This window comes from Dama dama, chromosome 29 (genome assembly GCF_033118175.1).
Source record: "Dama dama isolate Ldn47 chromosome 29, ASM3311817v1, whole genome shotgun sequence".
NCBI classification, from domain to species: Eukaryota; Metazoa; Chordata; class Mammalia; order Artiodactyla; family Cervidae; genus Dama; species Dama dama.
In genome coordinates this window covers 51,405,907-51,427,767 of record NC_083709.1, presented here as the reverse complement: position 1 = coordinate 51,427,767, position 21,861 = coordinate 51,405,907, and the positions used below count along the sequence as shown (strand labels likewise).

The 21,861-nt window shown below is 43.0% G+C and overlaps 1 protein-coding gene across 9 annotated transcripts in view; it reads left to right on the top strand.

Moving 5' to 3' along the window:
- KANK1 (KN motif and ankyrin repeat domains 1) overlaps positions 1–21,861 on the top strand; it is a 210,807-nt gene that overhangs the window by 166,199 nt on the left and 22,747 nt on the right. For 7 of the 9 annotated variants that reach the window (XM_061132739.1, XM_061132738.1, XM_061132740.1 and 4 more), the window contains one exon: positions 15,804–18,476. In XM_061132739.1, the coding sequence (XP_060988722.1) occupies positions 15,804–18,476 (2,673 nt within the window). Of the gene's footprint in view, positions 1–13,656; positions 13,786–15,803; positions 18,477–21,861 lie in introns of those variants that run through there. The other 2 variants (XM_061132743.1, XM_061132736.1) reach the window with 2 other exon arrangements.

The following is a 21,861-nucleotide window of genomic DNA, read 5'->3' as shown; positions in this document are numbered from 1 at the left end:
GTACTGGAGTAAGATCTTCCCGACCCAGGGACTGAACCCAGGTCTCCCACGTTGTGGGCAGACACTTTGCCATCTGAGCCACCACCCAAATTGTCCTTGAATAAGGACTAGACTTTTATTGAATACAGTGACTTTTCCTGTTAGACCTCGGCTTCATAGAAGCACACAGACAAAATAATTATATTCAACTGCTTTTTGGAATAAACTCTATTCTTACCAGAACACAATATTTATAAAATAAAAATTTAACTGAATTTTTTTCCTTCCAGGAAAGGAATACTGCATTCAGATGCTTTTGTCTTCCTCAGTTTAATTCTTAAGAACAAGTCTTTTGATATTAATGCTTAGTTTGGAATATAATAACGTAACTAAATAGTAACAAAATTTTCTCAGAAGCACAGAGGAGAAAATTTCTCTTCTAAATGATAAAACAAGCCTAAGGAAATTTTAGGATGATGAATGTTTTCTAAAACTGAATTGTGGGGATGGGTAAATAACTGTATACATTAACTAAAACCCATCAAAAACTGTACTCTTAAAATGGGTGAATTTTATGGTAAGTAAATACCTCAATAAATTATAAAGCCCAGAAACAAGGGGGAAATTAGTCTAACTAAATGTAGGTGTTGTTGGGTAAAATAATTTGGAATTTTTTTGATCCTATATTTCAAAGTATCTGGCACTTGAAACTTTGTTCTTTATTAGTTTGTTATTTCTCTTTGAATCAGTTTATTTGGTGTAAAACAAGCCCAGATGAGCCCCATATCATCTTAAAAAGTTTGATCTTTGTAGCTTCACACAGGAAAATGTCTTGTTTCAAAAACTGTCACTTTTAAAGCACTTAGTACCATGTGGAGCAGAGGGTGAAGTATGGAGTTAAGTGGAGTGAGGTAAGATGTGTGCCAGCACTAAGGTGAACCAGGTAGACATTGTAAATCCAGGGGATTCTTGTAAAACTTTGCCTCTCTCCTCATCGCTGTCCTCTTAAAACGGGCCCTTTAGAGTCATCCTTAATCTTTGTTAATCTCCATTTTACTGTTTAGAACTGGCTTTCCTTGTTTGCCCTGTAGATAGAGTTCAGTCAATCTTATTCCACTAGAATCAGTCACATTTACCCAGTGTACTTAGGCACACAGGTGAAGAACAGATTTGAAAGGACTTTTTCTCCCTCTTTTTTTTAGGGAGAATGAATTTAAACTATTAGAGGGAAAGATGATTCTTACTAGATTTTTAAAACAGAAACAAAACATCACTTAAAGACGTTATCCCCCTAAAACAGAATGCACTTGTTTGGGAACTAATTCTGTGTCTTTGAAAGTCATGTGATCCAGTTGGGATAAAATGTTTAAGGAACTATGAAGAAAAAAAAAAAAGGTTTGGGTCTGTGGTTTACAAATGGGAGTGTTTTTAGCCTTCAAATTGCATGTTGCATTAAAGAAGAATGAACCAAGAAAAGGAATCACTCGCCTCCAGCTGATCCTGCGTTCAGCATAGCACTGAATCATTTCCTTCATAGACCAGCCCTGCGCCCTGGCTGAGGTCGTGACTGGGAGCTTTTCTCAGCCCTGGATGGTTTAGAGGAGGAGGGACCAAGTCAGCAGGAAGAATGAGGAAGCATTTGCTGCCTTTCTCTCTGTGTTCTTCCAAGAGTTAGCAGGTTTACAACTCCATTTCTAGGTCAGCATTTCATGTGTCTGAGGAACGTGAGCATAGTTTGTCTGAAAAACCGGAAGGGGCCTCAGACAGACCTGTCTTCACCTCTGTGTTGCTGAGATCCTCGTAGCGGTTCTGTTTGTTGGTAGTTTTTGCTGTCTCACTGAAGCCGAGAGTCCTGGAATTAAACCCCGTGGCCAGCAAGCTGTTAGTTGGTCAGGAAATTCCAAATGGGTATAAATAAATGCTCTGCAGCAGCTCCTGGGCTCTTTGCCTGCTAACGTGTGCAGGCCCTATAACGCTGAGGGAAGTGGGCCTGAGACTTGGCTTCCTGCTGGCTGAAAATCACAGTTATTTTGTTTCTGGGTGGGTAAGTAAGAAAGCCCAAAAAAAAGAAAAACAGGGGAGAGTGTGACGTGTGGGTGGGGGTTGGTGAAATATAAACTCAAGCTCTGTATGTTATGAAAAATATTTGCTTTTCTTACAGACTGGAAAGAATAACTCAGTCCTGGATTTTTGGTTCAGTGACAGTTTCAGCTTTAGCCATGGCTCTAACATAAAGATGTCATTGTCAAGGGAATGAGAGGTTGCATGTATATATATGCTAAAGTTTGAGTTCTTGGCTTGCTTAACTCCCAGAGTTTCCTTTCTTGTTGGTAACTCCATTTTTGGTCATTTGTTTTCAGCTGTTTTTCTAATGAGCTGCTCAGTGTGCCTTGAAGTTGGTTTCTTTTTCCTATGTAAACATGGTAAAACAAAATAAGGGCTGGGATTCATACAGTTACTTTAGCCTCTCCCACCCCGCCAAAAGGCATAATGTTTTGTTAGAAAAGCCTTTCTGTCCCAAAGTCCTAGCTTATGCTGGTTCTCTGCTTTTCACAGAATTACCCTCTGAACTGGCACATTTCCTGTGTATGCTTAGAGCAGTGTGTTATTTTTGAAGAAAGTTTGGAAAACAGCATTTAGTCCCCAAGCTAGTTCCCTTCTGTGCATGCATGATAAATTTAGGCTCCAGTTCAGCAGTTAAGTCTTTAAATCAGATGGTGGACATTAGAAGACAGCACTGCTGAGGCTGATGAGAACAAGCCCTAAAGCACCCAGGCATCTCAACTATTAGGAGACAGATTTTGGGTAGAGTGGCTGCATCTTCCAGTTGGCACTGAGCCCTGGAGAAGAGGGCCGTTGTGTGACCCTCACGGCCTCTGTAATGTCGCATGCCTCCTTGCTATAGTGTGTCCTTTATTAACACATCGCCTGTTCCATTCGCAGGAACTGTAACCCTTTCCATTTTCTTTCCTCTCACTGCTCACCTGCAGCCTGGCTTCGAGACCCCTAAGACCTACCCAGGGTGGGATGATGATACAGCAAAAGGAAGCTGCCTTTGGGGATTGTTAGGTTGTGTTAGCTGTTACCATGCAGCTGGAAAGTGCTGCAAATGGAGGTGGCAGAGAGCAAGGCCCCTGGCTCCGTCTGCCTGAGTTCATCTGACCTGACAGCTGCTTCAATTAATTATTCCTTTCTTCACTTGATCACTTAACAGGTGATGTTATGAACTTTGTGTGAAGTATAGTGAGAGAGTCGTGGTCTGGAAGCAACCTTTGGAAATCATTGAGTTCCACCAACATCCTCATTTTATACATACAGACCTTGTTGCTGTGTGTGTGATTCCAGACCCTTGCTGCCCATTGCTGGTCTGTGAACTCAGAAGTATTTATAGCTCCTATACTTGTTTTGTGAAAAAATTATCCCATCCCCCCAATCTGGACAACTACATGGAAGTGCATTCAGTGATTCTACAGCACACATCTGTGCATAGTGTGTTAAAAAATATTCTGCTCTCATGACGTAATTAGAGATAGAAAAGGATAATTCATAAAAATCAGTGCTTACCTTTGTCCTTTTATTGTGTTACTGTTGTTGTTCAGTTGTGTCCAACTCTTTGCCACCCCATGGACTGCAGCATGCCAGGCTTCCCTATCCTTCACCATCTCCCTGAATTAGCTCCATCTCATGTCCATTGAGTCAGTGATGCCATTCAGCCATCTTGTCCTCTGCTGTCCCCTTCTCCTCCTGCTTTCATTCTTTCCCAGCATCAGGGTCTTTTTCAGTGAGTCGGCTCTTCTCATCAGGTGGCCAAAGTATTGGAGCTTCAGCTTCAGCATCAGTCCTTCCAATGAATATTCAGGATTGATTTTCTTTAGGGTTAACTGTTTGATATTGTAAGGAGAAAATATTTCCTCTTGGTTATAATATATCTTTAAAGGTTGGAGAAGTCTGTCTGCTTTTGCCTTTGTTTTATATTACCTCCTCCCTATATATAATTGACACTGGAGTAGGGCTCTCTCTATACCTAACCGGCATCCACACTCCACTCACTCTGAGCCCTCGTGTGCACACACGGACACATGCACCTCCACTGCAGGGCCCAGCCAGCAGAAACCAGGTAGACCTCAAGATTTTAGCAGACTCATTTATTTGACTTTGAAAAATATCACAGACACCTCAAACCCTAGCTCCATGGGCAGGGAGAAAAAAAGCAGGGTGGAAGAGAGGAGTTCTGGACTAGTGTGCCAGGAATGTATGCTTCACCAAACAATGAGGGTGATCCAATAATAGTAAATAATAATAGCAGACCACAGACCTAGCTCTGAGTGCTCCACAGTAACACTGTGAAACAGGTCTATTACTTTCCCAGTTATACAGTTGGAGTAGAATCTAACTTGCCAACAGAAAGTGGCAGCGCCAGGCTTCAAACCCAGGCACTCTGGTCCCAGAGTATCTGATTTTAATCACTACAGCTCTTCCTCCCAGACTTATCTAAATGGTACATGCCTAGACATGAAGCTTTTCATTTCAACAAATACTGAGCATGCTATGTGCCAAGCACTGTGCTAGGCGTTGAGGCATAGAAAAATAAGTATTAATTGGTTCTGTCCCCAGCACACCCGCAGGCTGGTGGGGGAAGACAGGCACGCAGCTGGTGCTCATAGCACAGGTCAGTGTGTTTACAAAGTGTTCCGGGAGGATGGAGGGGAGAAGGTGACCATTTCTTCCCAGGACAGAGCAATTTTAGGAATAAGAGAAGACTCTACAAATGATGGGACATTTGGGGTTGGGCCCCAGCTGTGATCAGTGGAAGAGGCTGGGGAAGGGCGTGCTCGGAAGAGGGAACAGAGTAAACGAAGGCAGAGAGGCTTGAAAGTGCCTTGGTATGTTGAGGTTCTAGGAGGAAGAAGGGTTGGGGACTGGGAAGTGCTGGATTGAGCCAAATTGTTGAAGACTTTTAATGCGACAGAAATGAACTTCAGAACTGTATTTTCTGTAATGGGGCTCCTGGCAACCAATCTGCAAGATTAATATTTGAGAAGGCTCTGCAAGTTTCCAGGGATACCTCAAACAAATGTAAAATTCCTCAAAGAATATGTAATATAGAAGCGCGGAGACATTAGTCTTGATAAAAAACAGACTGCTCTATTTGCATATGAGCAGCAGCAGAGTGTTGGCTGTGTCCCCGGTGACGGGCTGGCTGCTCTCACGTACCCCAGAGACACTGGGGGCACAAGTAGAGGAAGGTTATCATCTACGTTTATGTAATTTATTTTGAAATAATTTCAACTTATAGAAAATTTATAAAAGAACTCTCTTGCCTCCTTCACCTACATTCAGATTCCCAAGTGGTTAATATTTTACCACATTTGCTTTGTCTCTTTCTGTATGTATACATGTACTTGTATGTGTGGATGTATATATAAAGACATGCTTTTGTCATATCTGTTTAATCTCCTTCACTCTGAAATAGCTCTTAGCCTTTCCTTTCTTTGATGACCTTGACAGTTTTAAAAGGAGAGACCTGGGAATTCCCTGGCAGTTTAGTGGTTAGGACTCCATGCTTCCACTACCAGAGTCCTGATTTCAATCCCCAGTTGGGGAACTAAGATCCTGCAAGCTGTGTGGCATGGCCTAAAGAAAGATGGAAAGAGACCTGTCCTTTTATGGGATGTCTTTCAAGTAAATCTGTTGACATGTCCAGATTTAGGCCATACCTTCCAAGCAGAAACCCAGGAGGACTGATACTGTGCTTTCTCAGAGCAGGGCCTCAGGGACATGTGATTGTAGCCTTTATCACCTGGTCCACGTGGTTCTTGATCAGCTTTCTGCTCCATAAAATCACCATTTTCTCCTTAGTGATTGAAAGCTGTTTTGTGCAAGGCATCCTGAGGCCAAAATTCCTGTTCTTCAGTAGGAAGTCTCTGCACACTAGATTCAGCATCCGTTGATGATTCCTGCTTGAGTCACCTTCTGTTACAATGGTTGTTAAATGGTGATTTACTGTTTTCTTAACTCTTTATTGAAACATAAGTTGGAACTCTGTTATATATTTCTTATAGCATTATGGACTCATAGATACCTGATTTATTCAGTGGACTGTCATCTGCTGCTATCATTAATCCTATTATTTTGATGCCCAAATTATCCCAGGTTTGGACAGTGGAACCCAAAAGTGAGTTTGGGAGCTAAGTAGACGCCTGACACTCTTTTTAAATAGCTAATCTGATGTGTGCTGACAACTGAGATAAATAAGGAGTAGGTAGAACCTGCTGTCTGAGTTCAAACAATAGGGGTCCCCTGCAGCAAGATCCTTGTCAGGCAAGCAGAGAGCACTCAGGTGGTTAGAGGCCAGCTGATCTGAAATTAATTCAGCTTGTCAGAGACCTTGTGGTGGGTAGAAGTCTTGAATTTTCAGGATGTATTGCTTACATTCTCCCAGTCCGTATTCTCTGTCTTTAGCCTTCCCCTGGGTAGCTCAGCCCCTGATCAGCGTGGGCAGAGAATCAGGGGCTGAAGCTGGGAGCACTGCAGGTCGGCACTAGCATGCTGCCCATCTGTCCCTCTCTCCTCTGCCAGGACACTTGCTGGCTGCCACGGTCAGCCAGCTTTGCTTCATAGACATCTTTGACGCCTGCTGTGCCCATTCTAGTTTCAAATATGGAGCAAGTTTGTGCTCTGCATCTCAACAGGCTCAATCAGGGCCTCTTCCCTAAAATGTCCTCTCTTCTTTCTTCCTGCCCTCACTCATGCCACTCTTGTCCCTCCCAGATTAGATTTGTTGTACTTAAATCACCTTCTGAAAAGGAAATCCCATCATTTTTCTCTACAGTGAGTCATCCATTGGTTTAAAGAAAATATTTTCTTTCTTATTAGCAGAATGAGGTCAAGGATAGAGCCCCAGAGGATGAATACAAAGACATTATCCCTGTCTGCAGCTCTGCCCAGAGGAGTTGAGATGTGTCAGGCCTTCTCAGTTTCCTCTTGAATACCTTAGGGGGACGATGTGGATGTGGGCCACAGACTGCCCCCAAATGCAGGCAAGCTCTTAAGTTCTCATTGTTTTAACACTAAGGCTAGCACTTATTACCTAGTTCAGTAACTAAAACTCACACAGTGCAAAGGAATTTGTGATGCCACAAGAAAAATTCATAGGGACTTGAACAGTCTGTGGAAACTTAATGAAGGTTGCTGAAGAGAATTTTAATACATGCTCCGGCATCTAGCCAGAGCAGTCTTGCTAAGATACAAATCTCATCTTTTCACTCCAGTGTTCAGTAGCTACCTGATACACTTGAGAACTACAAACCTGCCTCACAGGGACCTGTGTGACTGGGGCTTAGTCCCCTCTGCCTCAGTTTGTGTTTTCCTTATCATGCAACGCTCTTCTCAGTTCCTAAAAGTTGCAGGTTTCACATACGCTGTTTTCTCTGCCTAGAATTTGTCCCATCTTGGTCTCCCTGACAAATATCCCCCAACCCCCACAAACACACACACACTTCGCCCAGTGGACCCCTCAAATACAGCACCCTAGCAGAATACTCTCTATGCCCAGCCCAGGTAGAGGTTCCTGCCCTGTCCTCACATACCTCCTGGATTTTAGTCTCACAGCACTTATCTTAGTTGTTAGTTTTTTATGCATCCTTTGTTTCCCAGAGTTCACAAGTTCTATCCAGGTAGGCTCTCTGTCCCTTTTGATTTACTCCTAGCAGTGTTTGCTGCATGGTAGGTTCTTAATAAATACTTACTGAATGAAAGAATAAATCCATCTTTCAGCCTGACAATTGCAGCTTCCCTAGGTCAACATTCCGTCTCTGGGGTGTGGGGACAGGTAGACCTGGAATGTGGGACCAGGATGAAAAGAAGCAGTGATGGAAGACAGTGGAATGTGTGTGGGGACAGGTTACAAATGCAGAGATAAGAACAGCTATGAGAGGAGATCTGAAGATTGAGGGGAAAAAGCCAGAAGCAGTAATGAAGAGTTCCAGATATAAGAAACAACAGCACATTATAACTTAGTCATATAAACAAACCAAGCCTGTAAAACTGAGTTATGTTGAGCTGGTATTTCCCATGAACTTCTGGCAGCCACTTTTGCTTTCCTTCATGTTGTCATTTTATTTGAACAAAGCATATTTGGGTAGCCATTTAAAACAGCTACAATCCGAAAAGAAGTCTAGGTGAAATCAAGTAGGTAATATAAACTTCACAGAACAGGGATTCAGGCTTTATGGAACCAGCCCTGACTTCTAATAGGTGCTTATCATTTGAATGAATGATTGGATGGATAAGGGAAAAGAGCAGATAGAAAAACAATTCTTTGGTAATTGGAAGAGCAAGAGAAAAATCTCATTTGCCATACATTCTTGGAAAAAACAGGAGGAACACTTATATTGTTACATTGTGTATTCTCTAAAAAATAAGGTTTCCCGTAGATTTTGGTGTGAGAAGCTCCTTGGGTCTCAGTCTTAATTCAAACAAGTGTCATCAGAAGTTTCCTGTTAAACCTGTCTGGAAGGACCTGTTCCACATCATTGTCTTCTTCATCCCTGCTCTATGCCGGGGAGAGTTGATTTGCTAACTCAATTACTTTCATACTCTGAGTAATTAACTCCATGAGAACTTCTCTCTCATCAAGTTCATCTCAGAGTTGATCCTACTGCTTTTCTTTCCTGCCTCTCAGCCTCAGCTGATGTTGAATCTTTTTGACTGCTTTAAACAGCAGGATGCTTGCACTCTGCTGCTTTTAAGTATGGGAATCTGTGTTTAATTATGTACTTCTTGGGGACTGACTCAGCTCTTTAGGCAAAAATCTTCATGCTTCATGTGAGAGGGGACAATACAGTAATAGGAATTAGCAGAGTTCTTCAGTTTCAATAGTCAGGTAGAATATCTGCTGAAGAAAAACACATAAAAGAGTGTTGGCACATGGGTGCAATTATTTTTCATGGCACCATGAAATTGGGCCTAGAGTATGCAGTGGTGAAACCAGGACAAAGAAGTCTTTGTATCCTAATTAATAGATAGAGTAATAATATCAAAGTTTTGCCCATTTAAAAGTCCACCAGGACATATTATTTCATAAACCTCCAGTGCTTTTTACTCAGAGTAAAGAATGGCTCACTGTGGTAGGGTATATAGAAAAGTATTAAAAAAAATTAAATAAAAAAAAGAAAAGTATTTACTGGTTTCTGGCTCAAAATTGGCATTTTTATTACCCTGTCACTTAAGCTTGATGCTGTAGTCCTGCTGAAAAATGGAAGACTTGAAGAACACAGCTTACATGGCCAAATTTTCAGTTGCTATATGTGATTTTTTTACTCTTGCTCACTGTCTTTAGTACAGGCACTCTCAGCCTCAGCACCACAGTCTGCCCTCAGTATTCTCAGGGGATTGATTCCAGGACCCTCAGGGACAGAAAAACCACTGTTGCTCCAGTCTCTTATATAAAATGACATAGCACAGTTGACAGTCTTTATCTATAGGTTTCACATCCACAAATTCAGAGGGCTGACTCTACTGACATTTTAGACCGGGTAATTCTTTGTAGAGAAGGTAGGACTGTCCTGAGCATTGTAGGACGTTAGCAGCATCCTGGCCTCTACCTCCTAGATGCCAAAAGCACCCCTTCTCCTAGTTGTGACAAGCAAAATTGTTTCTAGAGTTTGCCAAATATCTCCCGGGGGGCAAAATCACCCCCATTTAAGAAACACCAGTAGCAGGTTGGTACTCCCAGGCTAGTTTCTTACCTTCTAGTCTTCTACCTCCTGGCCACTACGTTACTTTTTATGTCTTCCCAAACCAAATATTATTTGGACATTAAGTTTAGCTTCTTTGAAAAGTTAAAACCATATAATACTTTATGAGTCTAAACGAAATGACTTTTGAAATAGCCATATCTCCATTTCACTTTGTTAATGCAGAAAAATTGCAAGGAACATTTCAAATTGTTCTTGAGTCTGTGCACTAGCTCTGTCACAGAGCACTAGTTTTATAGCTGGTGAACATATAAATAAAGAGTAGAATTACCATCAGTTGGTTGTTTTCAGCTTTTCTCTGAATACTTGGGGATCTGGTCTGGACTTAGGAAGCTGTCTGCAGTTGGTGCTGTCACATTTGGTGTTTGGTTTCCCCAGTTTGCAAACTGTGCAAACTGGGTTAGGGGATAGAAGATGATAGAGGGACTCTGACCTTGGGTGTCTAGGAAGTAGGTCAACCCTGAAAAGCGACATAGAGCACTATTATAAGCCCATCCACTTAGGCTGACACACAAATGTAAATTTTGGTGGTTCTGCCTCTTCACTTTGCTTCTGCCTTGCCTTTTATTTCTTTTCCATGCACTCCCCTGAGCCCCCTCCCCCTGCCCCCCGCACTGGACTGTGAGCATTGTTAGAACGGGGGCCTTGTCTCCTTTGTTCACTGTGTCCCGCAGCTCCTACAACAGTACTTGGAAAATAGTAATAAGAGGAAAGGGAAGGAAAGGGGGAGGGAGAGAGAAAGGTGTTACTAAAATTGTCTTTTGAGAATCAGTATTAACTATACATATAGGGTAAATATATGAGTCATTTTTTTTATTTGGTCCTCACATCACATTTTGGTACTGTGTAACATTTTAACTGGTCCCCTGGAATTTAATCTCTTTCCCTACCTGGGTCTAATCCACACACAGCTGTGAAGACACTCCTTGTTGATCCTTTCAGTCCCTAGCACATGGCCCGGTGTGCAGTCTCTCAGTGATGAGATTCCCCTGCTCCAGGACCCAGTGCAGTATCCCCTTCTGTACTAGGTCACCCCCTCTCTTCTAGCCTCCTCTTTCCTTGCACTACTAGGCTCTTACCTGGCTCATCAACCCCTCTTTCCACTTTACTCTGTCATCACTTACCTTGTCTTCAGAACTCATCTCCTGGTTAACTCCAGTATTGATCACTTTTTCATATATCATCAGATTGTTCTTGTTGATAATATACTTTTGTAATTGACCTAACTTAGTGTTATGTTTCAGATGTTTGGCATTTATCTCACATCTAGACTGTACCTCCTTTTATTTCTTATAAATCCTTCCTCCTACTCTTTCCACTGAATAGGACCATTTTCTGCACCCAACTGAGCTTTCAATAAATGCTATATAATGAAGGTAGAGGTGGTGCCAGGAGCAGTCTCTACCTCTGGATTTCCAGACATTCAGAAAATTCTTGTAAACACCAGGGACACCCCTCTGATTCCAGACTGTTTAACTGGAAGCTGTTACTTTCCGGATTCCAGTTGCAGATAACAGCCAGTGGTTTCTGGCTTCATATAAGCTCTGTTAGTCCAAAAGGGCTTTTTAGGCAGTTAACAAATCTCCTTAATAACCCATTTAGAGACTTTTTTTCATTGTTGTTTTTACACTTCCTTAATTATTCTTGAATTTATCAATTTTTTTGTGATGAAAATGTTTTAATGTAATATTGCCCCAGTTTATTATTAAACATTTTTCAATATCTGGTCCTAATTTTCTTTTTTCTCTTTTTTCTTTTTTTTGTGAGGGGGAGAAGACAACACTGGGCAAAGAGTACTGTGTCCATTAGAGTTCAGTTTAGCTCTCAGTAACAGGAACTCCAAGCAAACAATAGCTAAACAAAATTAAATGTAAATTCACATAAATGCGTAGAAAGAGGTAAGTTTTCCAGGAGTAGTATAGTGCTTTGATCCACAAAGCTCTTATAGACCCAAGTTCCTTCAAGCACCTTGTTCCTCCATCCCTCAGTGTGATCTCAAGTCCAAAATAGCAGCTACTGTTCCAGTCATTACATCTGCATTCCAGACAGCAGGACAGAAGAAGAAACAAAGCGAAAGGATGTCAAAGAATTAGTCCTGTGTCTTGTAAGGGAGGCTTCTGGGGATTGTTGCATGACATATCTGCTTATGGACATACTAACAGTGAAAGAAGCTGGGGAAATACTGTGTTTATATTTGCCCAATTAAACAAAGGGAGTCCAATTCATGTGGAAGGGTGAGGTAGCACATACTGAGGAACATTTAGTTATCTTTGCTATGACTGCCCCATACATTCCTCTGTCATATGAGGTATCTTGGAGTTTATTTCAATACATTCCAATACATTTCAATGTATTATTTCAATATTCAAAACAGTGACTTATAATCATATTTTTAAAAGATGAATACCTATATGCTGTACAAATTTTTTTAAACCATTAAAAAAACATTAAAATCACCCATGATTCCAGAACCTAAAGATAAATACTGAAACAGCATCATATAAGAAATGTCCTTAACAGTAATATAGAACAAGCAACTTCAGACTACAGAGTATTTACATGTTTTTCAGAGATCTCGGTTATACTGTATATTCAGTTATTACTTCAGTAAACATTATAAAACATCTTTATTCATAGCATCTTGTTAATTCATGTGTGTGGTTGGAAGGGAGAGCAAGGGAGGAGCTTTTAAAAGTTAAATTTGTTGCTCTCACTCTAGTACAGAGAGAAAAGACAAACACAAAAAAAGTCGGGAGGTCAGGGCACTGTAAATGCTCTGTTTGTGTTCATGTATGTAAAGGCACATTAGAAAGCAGGAAATAAGATAATCATAACACTAGGTATCTTTACTTAACAGTAGAATAATCTGTACTATGAAGAATTGTTTGGGAAAATGACACCTTGAGAAATACACGTTCCTTTTTAGTTGTTAGAGAATGAAACTTGGATTACAAGTCCTCGGGAGAATCTGAATCGAACACTATTAGGAAATAATCAAGCTCAACACGGTTAAATTCTAACCTCCCTTGGTTCCCAGATTTAGAAGTCCAAAGTTCATCTGGGGATAATTCAGCGTGACCTGTACCTTTCCTGAACTTCAGAAATAACTAAAGATAAGTCGGTTGAATTTCTCTGGAAAGTGTGACATGCTTTGTTTTCTAAACGTTGACGTTAATGCATTTTAAAAGTTTTGAAGAGTAATAAAAAAATTAACCTTTCTAAGGAAAACCCCTAAGTTGGAAAATTAGCTATGTTAAGACATACACAGAAAAACAAGAGCTATACCAAAATACTAACAATTGCCACTAGGGGGTGAGATATGAGTGACTTTTTCTTTAAATGGTTTGTGCATAAGAATTTTAAACATTCCTTTTCGTGTTCTTATTAAAATTGAAGTATAGTTGCTTTACAATATTATACTAGTGTACTGTATTTATATATGTGTGTACAGCATAGGTGTTTTTTTGTTTTTAAGCAAGGTGGTTTTTAAAAAGTGTTTTTTAAGAAACGTTCAGTCGTGGCAAAGGCTCAGCGGAGATCACTGTTCAGGGATAACTCTGGTGTGCGGAGCGGGGCGCTGGGGACCCGTGCGCGCGGGGGGCGGCGCTGAGACCCCGCCGTGAACAGTGGGGCCCTTTGTGCCCCGACTTGCTCAGGTGGCCCGGAGCCGAGGCCGCTAGTTGCCACAGCAGAACACACACTCTTTCACGAGGAAGGGACCGGTGCGACAGAGACAGAGCCTCTCTGTGGAGACGTTTAAACTGCCGGCTTTATTTTGACTCTTGGCAGAACTGGCAAGAAGAACACACGTTCTAGAAAGCTCCGGGCTTCCTGCTTGCAGTGCGAACGCAGGACGGAGCGGCTCAATGTGCGGGGGTGGGGTCGCCGGGCCGCTGAGACCTCATTGGTGCGGCCCCGGCCTATGGCGTGTGCGCCCGGCCCGCTGCCGAGTCTCCCGGTGTCCATCCTCCTTCCCTGAAGGGTGGAGAGCCTGGGCCCGCGAGCTGGAGTGCGGCAGGCCAGCCGGCGAGAGCGCAGCGGGCGCCCGGTAGGTGTGCGGCCGGCAGGCGGGAGGGCGGCAGGGCCCCCCGGGGCTCAGTCCCCCGGCCGAGGCCGGGGCGGGCGGCAGGGGGGAGCGCTGGCCTCAAAGGTCTGAGCCAGCCCAGCTTAGAATCTACCTGTCCCAAGCCTGCAGTTTTTCTTTGCTTATGGAGTTTCAGACAGCACTGGAAACAGGTCTGGCTGCATACTTTGAGTGAGCATGTTGTCCTTGTGGAGTTAAAAAGGAAAGAAAGAAGACACATTTTCTTAGCGGGAGCACAAGTGTTCCGGCGCCTCGCTCCTCGTCAACGTGCCCTTCCTTAGATCAGAAAATGTTTGCTGCTGAGCACCTCTTTCCAATAGAATTCTTTATCCACGTGCCTTAGAATTGAAATCTTATTCACAAATTTTAGCAGCTAAAACAACTTAATGGCGTTTTAAATGACGATACGAAGGGTAGTTTTTATTCCTCTCTCTGGAAGTTTTCTTTTTTGTACTTTTCTTTCCAACATTTTAGAGAGAAGCGGGCAGATGGAGGCAAAAGGTTTATTCAGAGCATTCACACTGTGGGGTGTCACATGTGGCACTGTTGAGTGTGGGAAGCACAGAGCAGCAATCCAGATTGCTGCAAGTACCTGGGCCTTGACCCAGTCAGGTGGGCTTTTATGCCCAGGATAGGAGTAGCCATAGGGCTTCCCTTCTGGCTCAGAAGGTAAAGAATCTGCCGGTGATGCAGGAGATCAGGCTTGGATCCCTGGGTCAGGAAGATCCCCTGGAGAAGAGTATGGTTTCCCACTCCAGTATTCTTGCCTGGAGAATCCCATGTACAAAGGAGCTTGGTGGGCTACAGTCCATGGGACACAAACAGTCGGACAGCACTGAGCAACTAACACTAGAGGTAGGGGTACTGATGGCTTTTCAGTCAGTACTTCGGGATCCTTCCCATAACACTCAAATGCAGATCTTGTTATCATGACTCTAGGCAAACACATTGCTTAATCCTACAATGTAAACAAAAACGACCTTGCTTTTCAGTTTGAAATGCATAGCTCAGGTCAGCAGCAAGATCTGTGCCTTGAAAGTTTCATATTTCCTTTTCTGAACATTTGGTTCAGCCAGAAGTAGCATTTATCAGATGCCGTATGGTCCAGTGTTTGGAGTACGTTTGCCCTTATTCTCATTCTCCCTTTGCGTCTATTGGGAGCCATCGCAAATACAAAACAAGGTATTCTTGAAATAGTGGATGTTTTGTCCAGAAGAAGTCAAAGAGGGGGGAAAAAACAAAAACAACTTCTCCTCCTCTGTTGGGATAGAATTTGTTTTGTTTTTAAATAGGAAGCCACAAAATATAGTTGTAGTCTATCCACAAACTGTCCTTGCCCCCTTGCTGCTGGAGTTACTCACTCAATGTCCCATGTGCCCCAGTGTTCTCTGCAAGGAAGGTGTCTAGGCAAATTGTGATCTTGTAGGGGTGGTCAGGCACTGGGGTACCTCAGCCACTGTTTATATATTCCAAAAGAGCAGTATGTGGGCGAACTCATGTCCAGGCTTCCTGGCTGTCCACCGACTTGGTCCGTTATTTTAAGACTTCTCACTTTTTCTGCCTCAGAGTACACTTTATAAAATAGCAGTCTTAGTGACTGCTATACTTCAAGGGATTGTAGACAGAAAATGAAATTATCTACTTGAAAGTGCTTTCAAGTCTTCAATGATTCTTTAAAAAACTCAAGTACTTGGTAAGGACTTACTATGTGCCTGGCTCTTAAAAATCATTTTCTCGTTACATTCTTTTAACAGCCTTATGACTTAAATACTTGTATTTCCATTTGTACTCAGAGGTGAACTGAAGTTCTGAGAGGTTTGTTAACACCCATTTGTTAAGTTGTAGATTCAGGATTAGAACATAGATTTGGCAGCTCTTAAATCATATTTGTTTACCATGCTACAACATACACAAATACTAGTTTTTTTCATTGTGTGTGTTAATGGCATTATTATAATCTCCTCTCTCTCTCTCTCTCTCAGGAAAAGCAGATGATATTCTGAATGGAGAACAAGACAGGGAACAAAAAGATCCTTATTTTGTGGAGACCCCCTATGGTTACCAACTAGACTTAGATTTCCTCAAATACGTGGATGACATACAAAAAGGAAACACCATCAAGAAAGTGAACATCCAGAAGAGGCGGAAGCCATCTGGGCCATGCCCAGACTCCAGGGCTGCACCTGGCCAGCACGGCGTGTGGACTTCCACTGAATCCCTCTCATCCTCCAACAGTGATGACAATAGGCAGTGCCCCAGATTCCTCCTAGCCCGAAGCCAAGTTACATCAACTCCAATCCCAAAGCCACCTGCCCCTCTGGAGACCTCTCCCACTTTTCTTACCATCCCCGAAAGCCGACAGCTGCCACCACCATCACCACAACTCCCAAAGCACAACCTTCATGTCACCAAGACACTGATGGAGACCCGGAGAAGACTCGAGCAGGAGAGAGTCACCATGCAAATGGCACCTGGTGAGTTCCGAAGGCCCAGGCTGGCCAGTTTTGGAGGCATGGGCTCCACCAGCTCCCTTTCCTCCTTTCTGGGTTCTGGAAACCACAATCCCACCATGCCCCAGCTTCAGAATGGCTACCAAGGTAATGGGGATTATGGTGGCTGTGCCCCGGCTGCTGCCGCTACCTCCTCCATGGGCAGCTCCATCCGTCACAGCCCCCTGAGCTCAGGGCTCTCCACCCCCGTGACCAACGTGAGCCCCGTGCACCTGCAGCACATCCGGGAGCAGATGGCCATCGCCCTGAAGCGCCTGAAGGAGCTGGAAGAGCAGGTGCGAACCATCCCTGTGCTCCAGGTGAAGATCTCTGTCCTGCAAGAGGAGAAAAGACAGTTGGCCTCACAGCTGAAAAACCAAAGAGCGGCATCCCAGAATGATGTCTGTGGTGTGAGAAAGCGGTCCTACAGTGCTGGGAATGCATCCCAGCTGGAACAGCTGTCCAGGACCCGGAGGAGTGGTGGGGAATTATACATTGACTACGAGGAGGAAGAAATGGAGAGCGTGGAGCAGAGCACCCAGAGGATAAAAGAATTCCGGCAGCTCACAGCAGACATGCAGGCCCTGGAGCAGAAGATCCAGGACAGCAGCTACGAGGCCTCCTCAGAGCTCAGGGAGAACGGGGAGTGTCGGCCTCGAGAGTTCCGGTCTGTGGCTCTGGGCGCCGATGAGGACATGAACGACATTGTTGTGTACCGCAGGGGTGCCAGGTCCTGTAAGGATGCTGCCGTGGGCATGGTCACTGAGACGAGGAATTCTGGGGTCAGTGTGACAGAAACCATGCTTGGAGTGACTACTGAAGCTGACAAAGAAATTGAGCTGCAACAACAGACTATAGAAGCCTTAAAGGATAAGATCTATCGCCTGGAAGTACAGCTTAAAGAAACCACCCATGACCGGGAGATGACTAAACTCAAGCAAGAGCTGCAAGCTGCTGGCTCAAGGAAAAAAGTTGATAAAGCCATGATGGCCCAGCCGCTTGTTTTCAGCAAGATGGTGGAGGCAGTGGTACCCACCAGAGACCAAATGGCTGGCAGTCACGTGGATGTGGTTGACACATGTGTGGGAACATGCGTGCAGACAAGTAATGTAGGCATCTCCTGCCAGCCTGATCATGAGAATAAAGAGGTGGGACCTGAGCTGCCCATGAATTGGTGGATTGTTAAGGAAAGGGTGGAAATGCATGACAGATGTATTGGACGGTCGGTGGAAACGTGTGACAAGAGCGTAGGTATGGACATCAGTGTCTGTGAAACGGGCAGCAACACGGAGGAGTCCGTGAATGACCTGGCACTCCTCAGGACCAACCTGAATCTCAAAGAAGTGCGCTCCATCGGCTGCGGAGATTGTTCTGTTGATGTGACCATCTGCTCTCCAAAGGAGTGCACCTCCCGAAGCGTGAACACAGAGGCTGTCAGCCAGGTGGAAGCTGCTGTCATGGCAGTGCCTCGAACTGTGAGCCAGCACACCAGCACGGTTCTAGAACAGGTGAGCCAGTTCACCAACACTGAGATGGCCACACTCACAGAATCCTGTACCAACACTTCCCTGAGCACCGTGGATAAGCAGACCAGCACCTGCACTGTAGAGATGCGGACGGTAGCCGTGGGAGAAGGCCGGGTCAAGGACGTCAGCTCCACCAAGATGCGGTCCATCGGAGTGGGGACGGTGCTCTCTGGCAACGCTGGGTTTGACAGGCCATCAGCTGTGAAGACCAAAGAGTCAGGCGTGGGGCAGATCAGTATTAACGACAACTATCTGGTTGGCCTCAAAATGAGGACCATAGCATGTGGTCCTCCCCAGTTGACAGTGGGGCCGACGAGCAGCCGGAGGAGTGTAGGTGTTGGGGACGAGCCTGTAGGAGAGTTCGTGGAGAGCCCCCAGCCCCAGGCACCATCTGGAATGGAGACAGGCTTGGATCACTACATTGAGCGTGTCCAGAAGCTGCTAGCGGAACAGCAGGCGCTGCTGGCTGAGAACTACAGTGAACTGGCAGAAGCTTTTGGGGAACCTCACTCACAGATTGGCTCCCTCAACTCCCAGCTCATCAGCACTTTATCATCAATCAACTCTGTCATGAAGTCCGCAAGCCTTGAAGAGCTCAGGCACCCTGACTTCCTGAAAACCAGCTTGGGTAAGGTCACAGGTAGGTGGCACTTCTGAGGGACCTAGGAGTGAGGGAGGGTGGGGACAGTGGAAATCCAGGAGGGATTTTTTTTTTTTTTTTAAACTGCTAGAGCCAATTTTTGGAACCATGGAGAAAACTTTAGAATGGTAATAGGTAGAATGAAAACCAAGAATCTAAACCCATAAACAGCTCTGCTGATTCTTATTATCTCATAGTTTCGTTCCCCTGGCTGAGGACTAAGACTAGAAGAAGAAAAGCAAACTAGTGTTGGCTGGCTTAGGGGCTGTCTTCTGAGGCTGCTAGTTTGATAGATGTCTTTTAGTTATTTACTTGCTGGTTTTACACAGGGCAGCCTTAAAAAAAAAGTCTTGCACTGTTTTCAACCACAATTACCTGTATACGATCAATAAAAAAAATACCGGTATGAAGTGTTTTTAACTAAAACTTTTAGGGGAGAGATACTCTGTCCGAATTCATGCAAATTCATTAATTCAGCAAATAATGATTAAATTCCTGCTCTGTTTTAAGTATAGATATGGGGTCCTGTTCTCATACTCAACATTACTCCAGTTGGGGCACAGGCAATAAAAATATACTTAAATATGTTGGGAAGTGATACATGTTATGAAGAAAAGAACTCCACTTAGAGAAACAGTGAGTGATGGTGGAGAGGTGGGGACTTCTGGAGATAGAATGGTCCAGGAAGGCCTCTCTGACAGGGAGCCAGAACTCTGAGAGAAGGGAGGCTTTTCCAACACTGTTTCTTTTGTTAGAGGCTTAGATTTTTTGTCTTTCTCTTATTTTCCCTTGTTCATTGGGATTCCTGTTCACTCTTGCTTTTCTTTAAATTGAAGTCTACAATGAAGAAATCACCTTGGAAGATTTGGTGACACAAGCTGTGAGCCACACTAAAATGAGCTCTCTTGTCAGTTGTATGTGGTTCTCATTGCGCATATTATCATCCTACCACTGAGTTCCATTCCTGGCTCTTCACCTCTCATGAACCGATGTGACTTAGGGAAGGAAAGTCATCCTTCTTTATACTTTGTTGTGAAATGGCCGTTTGAAGGGCATCCATCCCATAAGATTTTCGGTGTTCATCACTGGCTTACAGTGAGCACAGGGACCTTTGTTGTCCTTGGGGTAGTGCTGCTGGCGTGCCAGTTTGGTTTCTTTTGTTGACATGCTAAACAGTAGTGTGAGGTTTGCAGAGTTTCTAAATGCACACTGTCTGCTCTAGCCAAGTGCTACACATAAAATGAATTAAAATGCTTCAAATGATTGGTGTGCATTAAATTTAATTTTATGTGAAAACATGCAGCAGAGACTTAAATATAAGTTAACAAAAATCTCAAATTCTTTGTTTCCCTCTATAGCCAAAAAGGCAATGGTTAACATAAACTAAAATAGATTAGTTTTTTTCACGGTTTTTTCAAAATAGAGTATTTTTATATCTTCCAAGGTTTCACCTGCAAACCTGAATTACTGTTAGTTTTTAGTAACTGTGCTATGAAACAGATAGCCTACTGTGGAAGAAAAAATGAACATGACAGTGACAGCTGATGTATAACAGATTTTTGCCTTTTGGAATCAAGAGTCTAATGAATATATAGGGAGTCATTTTAGTTAGAGTAAAGGGATTAAAATGATGTGTGAACTAAAGCAAGGTCTTAAGTAACTAATAATATGTCTGTTTCCACTACTTTTTAAAAATCATGATGTCAGATGTTGAAGTCAAAATGAGACTCTTAAATACCTCTAGACACAGATGGTACAGCACATCATCCATTGTAAGAGCGTTTTCCTGCCAGCCTCCCTCCCTCCTCCCCAAACCAGGGTTTCTATTTCACATTCTTGCCAGAAATATTCAGCTGTATCATTGGTGTAATCTGCCTGATACCCGGAGCATCAAGACTCGGGTGGAGGTTTTGTCTGGCTGTGTTGCAGTGTTTTTTGGTCTATTTCCAGTCACAGTGACATTCCAGACATCACGGTTTAGATCTGACCCTGCACATGAACACCTAATTAATCAGCTAAAATGCAGGAAACCTACAACATTCATGAACAAAACATAAATATTTTTCATAGCACTTATTTGATCATAGTGGCAGCTCCCTCTTGGAGCATGCAAGAACAACTTTAAAGTATCTCTCTAATTCCCATCACATTTGTATTTTGCTTTAAAGTTCTAATGAAGGAACATGACAATGAGAACTGATGTACAAGTATACTCCAGCTGATTGTGCACCCTGAACACTACAGAATATTGCTCAGGTACAATCTAGAATACATTTCGGTATATAAATGATCACTTATGTGAACCTAGTATTTGAGTTTAAAGAATTTATATTTGGGCTCCAAAGCCAGGTGTTCTGGGTTCGAATTCCTTCTCGTCACTAGGACAGGTTGTCTTTGTTCCCTCACAGGGTTGAAATGAATCTTTAGTGAATCAGTATGAATGAAGCGTTCGGAATAGTCTGCAGCACAAAGTATAAATGCTGTCTGTCCTTGCTGTTAACTGTTTTCCATACTTACAAAAATGGAAAGGTAGGTCTAGAACAAACTGCCAAACAAACATGCTATGAATAGTCTTTTGTGTTTAATGCAGATTTTTGTCTTTATCATTCTGCCTAGCCATCGCCTTCCCCTGCCCCCCATTATTATACCTCTCCAGGTAACACTTTTATCAAGATAAAGAACTACAACAATGAGAAAACACAAAAAGAGAAGAATAAATTTTCAATTCAGATTCTTCCATAATCTGTGTCAAAGTTCAAAATGAAGCCCCAAATCAAACTAGGTGTATACTAGTACCAAGCCCAGAGAATCCTCTTCAGTTTTCCAAGGGTTGAAGATTGGAAGGTACAACTTTTTAATATGCAAAATAGCATTATTTTAACAGCATGATAATAATGCTTAGCACTCCTGTTCAGTTTCTTGAAGTTATAACTGGAGTATGTGCTTATGACAAGTTAACAGTTCAGAAGAACACAAAATACTGAGAGCCTCCCTTGTGCTGTCACGGGAGTAACCCCTTGTGTTTGGCATGTTCAGGGATGATTTCAGAGAAATCATTTTTTGGTATTTGAATTATATATATTGGCCTATGTATTTTTCACATGAAACATCACAGACATATTTTTCAGAATTTGAGAGATAACGTCACAGTTTTGATGCATCTGAATTTGATCATAATCAAAGATGATCTGTAAAGTACTTTTAATGTATTTAATACTTTCTTTCATGGAATAAAAGGTTGAGGAAATAAGTTTCTCAGAAACCTCAGGAAAAACATGTTTATTTTTTCTGTGAATCAGCTGGATTGTTTTGGTTTGAGGAATGGGTTACTTTTTCTTTCTTTGTTTTTTACCTCTGGCAAGAGGAGAAGGAGAGAGAATATTCT